This window comes from Trachurus trachurus, assembly GCF_905171665.1.
Source record: "Trachurus trachurus genome assembly, chromosome: 20".
Taxonomy (NCBI): domain Eukaryota; kingdom Metazoa; phylum Chordata; class Actinopteri; order Carangiformes; family Carangidae; genus Trachurus; species Trachurus trachurus.
This window is the reverse complement of record NC_139911.1, coordinates 13,181,594-13,194,451: the sequence shown is the minus strand read 5'-3', so window position 1 is coordinate 13,194,451 and position 12,858 is coordinate 13,181,594. Positions and strand designations below refer to the sequence as shown.

Below are 12,858 nucleotides of genomic sequence, written 5' to 3'. Positions count from 1 at the left end.
TCAACGTTTTTAAAATGCGCAATTTTCTGAAATGTAAAACTCCAGCATACATAGGGTTGATGTGAAGCCAAAACATGGCAATGTGTGATTTAAAACGAAAATACTGTAGGAACCAAAAGCAGACAAAGCTACAGGTTGATAGCTAGCTTCCAAATAGACAAAACATTTGAGCAACAAGATATTTTCTTTGATTGTTGAGGCCAACATGTCCTCTGAACACACTGAATCTCAGTAATAAGTAATTTATTGCCTACCACCTTTCATGACTGATTGTGGAAATCAATCTATGTTGTATTAAACCTACAAATATCTTATAAATATTGGTATTGGCAGTCCCTGTTGAGAAGCCGTCCAGCAGCAGTTAGTTGAGCAGCCAGGCAGGTAAAGTGTATTACAGTACCTGGGGGGTATGAAGGTAAATGTGAGAACAGCCCATGTGAAGGTGCCTTTAATAATTCAGATGGAAAACAGGTCGGTTTTAAATGGCGTGGCTGGGTACTTAACATAGACGGAAATAAAACAGCTAGCAGGCAGAGGGATTTCCATGCTGGAGCTGCTGTGTGAATCTACTTCAAACTCAGAAAAAGCCATTATGATATAGAGGCCTAGTGATAAGTTGACATCATGGCAAGGAGACAGCAACAGCCAAAAATTACATGCTAAAAGCCAGCCAACCCCACAGGCAGCGGGCACAATTTTACACATTATTTGCCTCAGCCTGTCACTGAGATTTTGAGTGAGGGGTGTTTGCATTACAAGTGGAACCAGCTGTCTAGGGCTTATATAACACCATGTGAGATAAAGAAGGTATACTCGGTTGCAGCTAGAAATGAAAAACAAGACTCTACATACATGCATACACCGACAGGTAGTCCACTATTGACCTTGACAACATTCACCAGCAAAGTGAGGAAGGGAAGATGAGGCTGTTTCTGTCCCTGGCTCTCACTTACAACACACAGCAGCAAGGGGGAACACCTTGTTGTGCACTGTGTCAGCAAAATAACACTATACAAGAATCTCTGCAGTAATAGGCTCTCCAGCTCCATTCAGTGATACTATGAAAGCAAATGTTTTCATCTTGTTCTTTTAGACAGATGCTGCAATTAGGCCTACATTAAACCCTTGATAATTACTTTAATTTATCAATTAATGCGATTAAATGTCTAAAAATGGTGAAAAATGTTCATCGGAGTTCGGAAAGTATTATCTTCAGATTGTTTGTTCTGTCTGACTAACAGTCCAAACCCCAGGAATATTCAAATGACGGTTATATAAATCAAAGAAAAGCAATACATCTTCAAATTTGAGGAGCAGCATATATTTAATATGTTATTAGCCACGTTACCACCCTAGATCTAGGAATGACAATCTGAGTATATCACTCCAATTCTGCACTGAAATATCTCAACTATTGAATACCTTGCAGCATATGACGAGTGCCAAAAGGACAAATAATAATGACATTGGTATTCCCTTGACCATTCGGTGCCACCAGCCAACTCAGTAGATTGGCACAAATGTTAATCCGCTGACTTTTCCTGGCACACCAAAAACAGATTTTGTTTGCCACTATTTTGACAGCTGTGAAATTATAATAATACAATTACACTCTTCTGCACATTTGATTTTTGCTAAAATTATAAACTAAGATGGTGAACATGGTAAACATAGATGTTGAACATCAGCCCATTGGCATTGTAAAGTGTAGGCTCTCTGTGCTGCCTCTTGAGGCTGTTAGCATGGCTATAAACTCTTCTTGTTTTGTGCATGTTTCATTTTATCATTTGCTTAATCTGTACAATGTGAGAAAACAGTGGAAAATGCTCATAATTATGTCCAGTGAGATGATTTCAAGATGCTAATTTTGTTTGCTCAGCGACATAAAACCCAAAGATTATCACATTTGTGAAGCTGGAACCGGGATGTGTTTGAAAAATCTTGTTTAAATCGCATAAATAGTTAGTGGATCAATATTACACACATCTAGCAGATGTTTTTCTTCCAAGTGCTGGCCAGATGCACCAGCTGAGCTACAGTCACCTTGTGCTTTGTTCTTCGACTAATTAGGTAATCAAATAATTGTTTCAAAATATCAAAACACTGAATTTTAAAGAATGAGTTATGCCCTCGTTCATCAAGAACAGAGTATTGATCGTTTCCAGGCAAGGCAAAATCCCACCAAGAGAGGCGATGATAATTGCAACAGATCCGCTTCCAAAACAATATTTACACCAAAGAGCATCTGCTTCACAATACACTTGAACATGTGCCTGTTTACACACACACACACATACACATACACGTGCACGCACATGCACGCACAAACAGTAAATCCAAACAGCTGAATGGAGTTGGGTAACGTCAGATGAGCTGAGCCTGACAGTTCAGCCTGTGTGTGTCCGATGTGGCGAGATCCTTGGTGGGTTATGTGTGAGGCCATCAAGGCAATAATAGCACAGTATGATAAAATAAACTCCCATTAAGCCTCCTTACTTCCCCACGCAGACAGCTGAGGCCGGGGTGAAAATTACAGGCTGTGGAGGTACACTTAGTTCTAGCAGATGCCTTTACTCACACTGACTGACCCTCAGCTGCCCTTCTGGGTTCATTTCCCTACTTAACCAGGAGGATTTATATATACATTTGCATCCTACATGATTTTATGTAACTGACATTCACTCACTCGAACAAGTCAAGGCACAATTTTCAGAGATTTAAGCACATTTACTACTCAGTTGGCACCCATGTCATGGTAGGTACTAATTCTCCTTTGCTGCTGCTGTGAACCTGTCAAAGGGACGTGGGCGGGTCTGCCCCTGTTTTTCAGTCCCGGCCGTATCGCAGCGTAGGCGCTGTGGTGGCAGTGCCAGCCTGCATGCGGCCCCCGGGGGGAGGGGGTGGGGGGGGCGACGAGGGCTGCTGCTTCTTGAGCATTTGGCGAAATGAAGGAGATGACAAGCATGGGGGAATTAACCAACTGAGAGCTCAGGGAGAAATAATGAGGGAGATCTGACTATTCTGCTGGAGTTACGCAACCGGCAGCAACACAGCCCACATTGTTTGGGGCTGTGGCGGTTCATTATTTATATATCTTTTTATATACTCATCTACAACTGTGCGCTCGACGCCAGAGGCAGCGACTGATGGGAAATCCTGCTTTGCCTGTCTGTTGGTTAAAAAAGAAAAACATTGGAAGAATTAATGTCAGATGAAATTAAAGGCCTGTCTTCAGGCCTCACTTGAAGATGGACATGCTTGTACACTTGGTGACCCCCAGAGTAAGAGAAGCTATCCATGCAGCTGTAAAACTAGATCCTGGAGGCTGATCCAGTGAGCTGACGGCATTAAAAGGAGTACTCCAACAATTTGTTATTGAGACAGAACAGTAAAAATCAAAACAGCAGAGGCAGAAATATCCCGACTGTAATCCCTTGCATGGGTCAAGCTCCAAATACACTGCTTCCTACATTTCCCACAATGCAACAACTTTTAAACAACCCCTGTCTGGTAAATTTTTCAATCTTTCAATCTCCTCCTCTCGCATACAAATTCGCCCATAAATGTAGCAGGCATCAAAATAACAGTAAATCAGATTAGGGTGTATTAAAATGCTGCTCGCTATGAGTGGAAAGGAAATAAACAAGTAGGTCATATTGTTGTGCATGTGTTGGTGGAAGCATGTGCGTGGCTTGCTTGTGTATTGCTGCTACTGTTTCCCATGCTTCTGTTCACTGAAAGAGGGTTGATCTCTACGCTTCCACACAGAGCATGTCCTACTTTGAGCTCCCTTGAGATTTACAGTTAAACAATATTCACCTTTACCTCTGGAGAGGCAGAAGAAAAAAAAATCTCTGTGTGTCTGCCAACATCTGTTCTCCTGTACTTGTGTATTCCTTGCTCGTCGCTTTAAAAATGTATAAGCCTTTTATGCTCTTCTGTCAAATATCTCACAAACTGGCGTGCAGCATAATTCAGGAGGGGTGACAGAAAATCATTACGGACAAAACATGATCTCCCTTTTAGATAGCCAATTACTGATGATGAATGCCAGCCAGAAGAGGGCAAAATATGCAGAAAGGCCATCCCTCTGTCAGAGCCAGACTGTGGGTACCTGCCTGCAACTCCAGAGACCCACAGATGCTACTGGGACGCTTTCTTCTGCTCTCTCTCCTCCTCCTTCCTTGACCCCTGTCCTTCTCTGATTGTATCGATCTATTTTGACAGAGTCTGTTTGACTGAATGGAGGCTAAATTAATCCTAGCTTGTGGCCTGTCCCAGCCCCTGCTCAACAGTCCCGTCCCGTTAAGAGACAGTTTAGAGAGCTAGCTTCAAGGCCGCTGTGGTCATGCGGCATGGCGGTCTTTTAGCTCCAAAGGAATTGTGGCTTTTGGAGCATTAATAATGGTCTTCACTTATTCCCAGAGACTGAATACCAATGTGTCAAGATATACAGTGAAGCCAGGGTGATGTAATTCCGCAACAATACTGTCGCGCATATAAACAATGCATCTAAAGCTAAGCACGACAAGCATGTACCAGAAGAACTGAAGTGTCAGTTGTCTTCAGTAGTCAATCAGGAGAGTTTTGATGACTTGAGAGTCACTGATGGCTGCAGTCAATCAAACCGAAAGCTGAAATTGGATACAAGACAATGCCCCCATCTGCTCGGGTTCATTTGAGTTAAACATCTATAGAGTTTCTCTGTTATATTTTCTCATTCAAATCAATTCAAACAACATTATCCCAGTGCAATCACAATCAGTCGCTGCGCTGTTCAGGATGGAGGCCAACTGGACAGAGAATCATTTTATGTAGAATTTGCACAAAAACGTTACCGCAACAGTCTCTTCATTTTCATTTACAAACAAGCAACGAAAACACAGCGAGCTCCACTTAAGACCAGGTTTGAATAGAAACTGCCAAACACACAATACAAAGCACACACAGACATACAGTAAAAAAGAGACCCTGAAAAACCCAAATGCTGTTGTGCAGCAGCATCAACTAAAGGATAAAATACTTGCAGAATACAGAGAAATGCTGAGTTTTTGATGTGCCGCCTACAGCTAGAAACAAGGCAATCAAAAGGCATTATAACAGAAGAGGAAGAAAATATATAGGTCAACTATGTATAAGGATTTTTCATTTTAAAACACACAAAATGTCACAATTGTATCTTAAAAAACATACTATGTAATTGTATGTACAAGTTACCTACTTGAAGTGAGCACATACTACATTTGAAATTGAAATTTTTTCTTCATGAAATCCATTTGTTACATGGATTAAAGCTCAAAAGCAAAGAAACAAAAGACAGAAACTAACAAAATACAGATTGTCTGTTTACTCTAATGTAGCCCAATCCATCATCATCTTGTAACACAGGAATGAAACTCGTGGTATGAACAGTATGAACAGGAATAGAAACAGGAACGTGTTCTTCTGTGACCCTCAGGACCGACAGTACTTTCTCTGACAAAGAACATGACAGTTCAATAACAAAAACACAATTATGAAATGATAAAGATAAAAATAATGTTTGAAACAAAATTATTCGACATGGTAGAGTCAGTGGTGCTGGGATGTAGGCTATTTTGCCTGTATACACATTTTTATTATCAAATCGTTTTCTAGGGTTAACTGATAAGACTTGATGCATTACAGATTAACTTCCATTAAGTAACCAGCTGCAACATTAAAATGCTACTTACATAATGATAATGCATTATTTATATAATGATATAACACTGACAGTCACTCTGCTGCGAAATTACTTAAGATTTTGAATGCAGAATTTTTAGTTAGTGTCACCAGCGTTGAAAGCATGTTTCACTTTAAGATGTTCTCAGGTCAGACCCACAGGGAGATTATTACGGAGTTCAGGTCCCTTTAGTATAGATTGTAGCCCAGTATCTGAGGATCTGAGGACTCTGCTGAAGACATACTGGCAGCATATCAACCATACACGCTGTGACAAGATGCACAAGAAGTAAAAGGTTGTGAACAGTCTATTTTAAACTGGAAGCCAGTGCTTGGACTTCAGAGCAGCAGCAGTGGGAGCCCTCTTTTCCCAGTTAACTGCATTCTGAGTGAGGGCTTAAGTATTCACAGTCAGCTAGTGTAGGAGTGAAGAAAGAGTCATCCCACACTGTTTTCCCCTGTGGCCTCTCCGAGGACGGATTGCAGTGCGATTGCATCTACTTCATAGTGCCTCACAATCCATAGATCAACATGCTGCCTCCTAATTAAGGGCCACTTTGCTCATTTCTAACTTCAAACTTGTGAGTGGATGTGAAAATCTGACATAAATCGTCCTGATGCACTGTGTCAAAAGCGATAACCCTTATTGGTTCTGGAAACACCCTCGTTACACCTTATTTAAAACAAAACAAAAGTGGACATCTTGGGCTACATTGTCAGAATCAACATCTACCACTAAGGAAATGCACAAGAGAGAGGGAGAAATATAAAGGACTGCTATTTTGCCAGCTTCCTCATATCAATATAGTTATATTCCAAGGATCATTTCATTATTTAAAATGATGCACAGTGGGTAAGCATCTAGTTTTATAATTTTTGTCCAAAAATATAACGACAGAAACCCTTATAGTTAGAATAAAGATTGAAAATGTGGTAATTAGTTTATCTGGCTCAGTTTTTTGTTTTGTATGTTTCTCATGCAAATGAGATTAAATGTTAAATTTGTGCACAGCAGAGTAGGTGGCCAGATTTCTCTTTCTCAGAGCAAATCCAATGCTATAAGCTAAATGTCTCTTGGCTGTAACTTCTTGCTTGTTGTTTGTGTTAAGTGTGTTTCCCCCAAATGTCCACGCAGTCCTTTAATTACGATCTAAATTCAGTGTTGGTGAAAAACAAATAGCTTTGCTGACATAAACACCAGCAGCATGTTATGGACTTTTCTCTTGACAATATCTTATAAATTGCTCAAAGCTAACACTTTTGGTTAAATGTGCAACACTGCATTAAATACAACATCATTAAGGAAGATGTGAACATAAACTGTGATTTTAGACCTTATTTCCAAGTCAAAACAAGTGATTGATACATCAACAGACACCTCAGGGATCCACTATTGGTGATTGACTGTTTATGAGCTCATGCATAATGTGAAATTCAGTGCTGGCAAGTTCACTGTGGTTACTCACAATGCCAAACAAGCTCAACAATAACACAAAGTTTCTACAACAAAGCATTTATTTTCTACTTACAGCTGTAAAAACACTACATGATTTCTTGCTCTGGGCTTGAATGAATGTTAAAGACTATAAATTAATACAATCCCCCAAGTTCCACTTCAGCCATGTCCATGCACACACTAAGGCGGGGCCGATCCCGCACATAAGCTTATCAGTCAAGGGGCTTAGGCTTGGAAGAAAAACATTCAACTTTTCCCAATCAGCTGCCCAGTATGGTCTTGGACTGAAGTAATGAAGATGTGCTGGGAAACATCTAACACTCCAACACTTCCCTGGAGGTGCAGATAATCAGCTTTTCTGAGCAACATTGGCTGAAATAGGCTCATAAATCTGTAATAAGGACCTGCACTTCAGAGCACTGAGTCGAGCTTTTCTCTCCCTCTTTCTCTCAGTCAAAATGGTGCCCTGAATATTGACTTCACTGTATGTATGCACACAGCAATCTGATGCGATTCTCACGAGAGGTGGGCTGCTGGTCTGGAGAGTGACGTGTTTTATCCCCCCAACATATATCAAAGAAACCTAATGTCACCTTTGACCACGTAAAAGGTTGTTGTCCTCTTTTAGCCCACACTTTGAGTACGGTCGTGACAGAAAAGTGCTGTACACAGCAGAGTGGCAACTTGTGCCAGGGACTCCAAGGCAGCCAAGACTCACAGTAGCTCTCCTCGCTCACTGTGCTTAGCACACCCCTGCAGGTGTGGTCCACACATCGTAAACACTTTATTAATGTACAGCAGCGAGTTCCAGGAATAACCACAAAAGCCAAGTGTGTATATACTCATAGGCCTTTCTCCAGATTAATATTAACTTAGAGCTTCAGCATTTTTTTCTCCTTCCTTTTCTTTTTTTCTTCACATTTTTCATATGGCAGTTGAAAGATTTTCTAACCAACATGCCTTCGAGGGAATCATAAATATCAGTGTCTGCTGCTCCTCCTTGTCTATACATCTCATCACCATAAGAGACGTTCACATGCGGTAGGACAGGTAGAGTACATTGACCGCAGGGGTTTTGAAAAGGCTGAAGGTTAATGGGCTCTGTAAAATCTACAGTTTAGTGTCCACGCTGTTGTTGCAGCCTTGAGCTGCCACAGGAGTAATGACAGAGGAGAATGACATTATGTCTGTTCAGGAGAATGTACAGTATATTACTCTGCCTCAGCCAGGAAAACCAAACATGCAATCAAAAAAAATTGAATGTGTGTTTCTTGTTCTTCCCCAAAAAGGGATTTTAAGAAAGCAAACAGTTATTCCACAGACTCCAGGGAAAATCCAACAGATATTCAGCCATGAGGAAGAAGTAAAACACACTGCTTTATCCCTGTGCGACATCGGAGCAGATTCATAGAATAAGGCGCAGAATAATGAGCCTGGCGATATTCTATAGTTTTCTTATATTTTTCTTATTGTCAGTAAATCCCCTGAAAAGCCAAAAAGCACCCCACTCAGTAAAGTATTGCCTGTGTACCCAGAGCCAACATGGATCCTCATTATCATGAACACAAGCACTGTATTTTATTTTGAATCAGTCCACATTTACCACTCTTATGTTGTAAATATTTACAAGATTACCTAATACGTATTAATCCAGGCCTGAAAATAGTCTCCAACCAATGCACAGTTTGGTTTTGCTTTGGTAATGTTTGCGAAGAACGACAGTGTCCAGCTGTTTGTGGGATATAACTGAGCCTTTTTAAATTGAATACATGTTTGTGAGACATTTTAAAAGAATTTGGTAGGAACCAGTCAGCTTGAGGCTGAGTGCCACAGACAGGGTAGGGAGGATGGGCAAACACATTCCTGGTTTTGGACTTTTCATGGCATTTGTTGACTAAGAAAATGTACCTCAAACCTTTCTTTCAATTACTTTGCTAAGGAAGACAAACTGGAAATAAAATCAGTAACATGTTGCAGTCCACATTTTGTAGTCTTAGCAAAAATCACAGATATTTTAATCACCATTTAACCCAACGCTTGCAGCTGTATGTGTTTGTCTAAGTGTCATCAGTCTCCCAGCAGGAGTGAAGAGCTAAACTGAGATTTGAGGTAATCTGATTAAGGTAAACAGCTTGTCCATTGATACCTGCTGGACTGTGAAGTCATCAGAGCAAAGCCTAACCGATTTGTGAAGCGAGAAGGAGGCTGGCCAGCCTCTGACTCCCTGTGCGTTGTTAGTCCATCCATTACATTTCATTGCATCAGACCCTGAAAAGTAAACGGCTGCCAAATGAAACGCCTAATTTGGATTTGGAGAAAAAGAAACGCTGTTTTCTCAGCCTCCAATGTCAGTGCTGGTTTCTGTGAAGTATAGAGCTTTAAATTAGAACAACACTGCTGTTTTATTCTTTATCCTGAATGTATTCACAATTATCTATCATAAAAGACAAATTCAAAGCTCTGCAGTGCAAACACAGTCTTGTCAAACTTCAACGTAACATGGATGACTATGTACCACGTGCTCTGTCTGAAGAAGGAAACCACCCACATTATGTTTCTAACCCTCACCTCATTTAACATAATCCATAATGCATAAAAATATAATCTCCACCTGACCGAATATCTAAAAATCTTGGCTCTAATGAGTTACTACGTCTTTGCTTGGAATGAAACTGATAGGTCTCCGAAAATAGCCTGCCAGTGTTCTGAAATATTCAGTGTGTGTGTGTGTGTGTGTGTGTGGGGGGGATCATTTGTGGCTTCGGTGCAGCTCGAGCAGGTCACAGGGTAACTGTCCTGGACAACAAGTGCTGTTTGTTGTCTGCTTTGACAGAGGCAGTAGTGAAGGGCAGGGACTCCATTCAGGAAGCTCCCTAGTGATACTGTGTGTGTGTGTGTGTGTCCCAGCAGCCTTTGTGGGAGCCTGTCTCTCTCTGTGCGTGTGTTTGTGTGTGTGTGTGTGTGTGTGTGTCGACTCGCTCTGGTCAGAGACTGAGCCTGGATTTTATCCTGCCAGATTAATTGTCAGATTCCAGATCATCTGGGATTTACTGTTCAAGACAAGCAGGATGTCGCAGACAAGAAAGTGTGGGAATTCTGTGCGAGCGATTAAGCAATGTGCTAAAAGAGGAAAAAGGCAACAGCTCTGATTTTCCTCTAACAAATTTCCTGGGTGATATTACTCCTCTTTGTTGTGCTGCACGAGGCAGGATATTTGCTTTTTTTTTGTTTTTAAATACTTGATCTGATGAGGGGAAAAAACACGCTGTATAAATCACAATTATTCTCTTTGCCTTGATGATGCAGGTTCATTATTGATACTAATAATATTCCATAATTTGAACTACATTTGTGACCAATTACTTATCAAAGCAAACAAATCCAGATTATTACTTCATTTCATGACCACTAGCTGGGAGGTCAGTGAGTCAGAGTGGCTCATGGTTTGTCAGTGCTGCTCAGCGGAGGGTGATGCAGGAAGGTGACCTTTCCTCCCACAGAGCACTGGGCGTTAGCAGGAAGTTGTGGTCCCTCTGGCCTCCAAGCCCCCCGGGTTCTGGGGGAATAACGGGGCCCTGAGCTCCAAACAACCATGCCCTCCTGCCGTGACTTCCTATAGGACACCTGCATGTCCCCACACTTGTAGATAAAACACCCCACAGCCTGATTTTCTTGCCCGGACATGAGACATATGCTCCGTGCACTCCAATCAAAATGGAAATGAGTTAAATATGCAGGAGTTTCCTCTCTATTTAGAGTTCAAAAAAGTGTCACAGCCTGCACAGACCAACGAAACCCCCTCTCAACATTAATGGAAACTGAAAAGCTCCTGACTCATGAGGGGGATTTGTCATTGATGTCATCACCACATGGTTAGTGGCGACTCTTGTGCAAAACAACAGAGAGAAAATGTGTTTTCGTTCAGCCCCTGTAATCTGTAGAGCAGCTGTCGAGCTGTTGTTTTCAGGCACTCTTTGCGCAGCTGGAAGTGGACATTTCCAACAGGGTGCCTATATATTCTCAGCAATATGATAACAACTGTTTTATTAGCACCAAGCTCTGCACAAAGGAGCAGATGATACCGATAAACAGTACAGTTTTCTTGCAACACCTATCCTATCATGCTTCTATTCTAAAATGGACAAACTGCAAAATGGATCTGTGTGTATCAAATGTTTTTCATAAACGTGCAAAGACAGCTTGTACAAAACAGATAAATGGACTCCCTCATGCACAGTTACTGTATATCTTCCTCTTCAAATTCTTTTGTTAAAATTTGTATATTTTTTGTTACAATAGCCAAACTGCTGATTTGCCCTTTAGCTGGGATTTGTTATTGGTAGTATACCAGGCATTTTACAGTGTCAGTGATGCATACAGGGATGTCGCTAGTGCAAGGGAAAACGAGTAGAGTACCCGCCCCCTGTAGTAAACCCACCTCACTCTACACAGATAAGAAAATATCACATGTTTTAAGTCGGAAAATGTTGAAGATTTAAAAAATCTGGTCGTGAAAGGCTTCAAAACAAAGCTCCTGGTATATAAAGTTACTGTGCAGCCACATTATAGTATTTACTAGAGGCAGCCTGGGCTGAGGGCTCTGGCTCTTAATGTTTCTCTGCTTCAGCTGAACAATGGAGGTTTTCCGTCGATACTCTCTGGTTTGCTGTTGCAGTCCGGAGCCCATCTCCTCTCTGCACTGAGCTGCAGCAGATCAGACTGGGACCGAGCAGCGTAAAAACATGTAGCTACGGCTGCACCAAAATAGATGCAAATCAAAATCTCCAGGCATGTGAGAAATTAGAATAACAACAGCCGTGTGTATGTGACATTTGCAGTTGTTTCTGCGCGCCTTACCTTTATCTTGACTTGAAGAAATGCTCTCCTCCTCTTTCGGATTTGCAACCTGTGTTATTATGGACGTGTTGTCCATGGAAACGAGATGTTATGCACCTTCGGCTACACCGTTTTATTCCTTGGTAAACATTACCAAGTGTACTACAGTCCCCTGGCTGTGCACAGGCTGCTAGAGCGTCCGCTGTTTGCAGCATTAAAATCCCATTTTATTCGAAGCATGCAAGTCCCATTTCTCTCCCGCCCCCCACCGGAGCTTTTACAAACAAGACGAAATGTCAGCGGGGGAAAGCGGCCACAGCGCGTCCAGCAACATCTGAGGTGACAGTCCGACGTGCAGGAGACAAACAAAGCGTCAGTCCTGCATTGAAGCCGTGGTGTGTGTCCGCTATGGCTGTTGCAGGCAGCATAGCCCCCGCCTTCTGCTGCTGCTGCTGCTGCTGCTGCTGCTGCTGCTACTGTACGCTCCGGCTCCACTCCACTCACTACAATATCAACTGCGTGATACGGTTACACTGTTTACCCGGAGATGGCGACCGTCCTCCTGCCACAGAGCCAGGCAAAGGCAAGGGAAGGCAAAGCAAGGCGAGGCGAGCTCTCTCTACAACAACAACACGCCTTCAACATTTCTGTTATCCCTCTCAGTCCTCCTGACTGGAAAACCTCAGTCCGCCCACCACCACCACCACTCACTCCTATGTTGATGTTGTTTCCAGTGCTTTTAAACTGGGGTGCAGCTTTTTTCACACACACACACACACACACACACACACACACACACACACACACATAGCCTTACTGAAAAATAATTCAAAGCACAATGAAGTATAGGCCTATGTTTGCAG

The 12,858-nt window shown here is 41.9% G+C and overlaps 1 protein-coding gene across 2 annotated transcripts in view; it reads right to left on the bottom strand.

Annotated features, from left to right (window-relative positions):
* ctdspla (CTD (carboxy-terminal domain, RNA polymerase II, polypeptide A) small phosphatase-like a) overlaps positions 1 to 12,639 on the bottom strand; it is a 33,903-nt gene extending 21,264 nt beyond the window's left edge. The window contains exon 1 of one of the 2 annotated variants that reach the window (XM_083995372.1): positions 12,017 to 12,639. In XM_083995372.1, the coding sequence (XP_083851498.1) occupies positions 12,017 to 12,092 (76 nt within the window). In that variant the 5' untranslated portion in view covers positions 12,093 to 12,639. The remainder of the gene's footprint in view (positions 1 to 12,016) is intronic. The other variant, XM_083995373.1, reaches the window with a different exon arrangement.
* Between the last annotated feature and the right edge of the window lie 219 nt (positions 12,640 to 12,858).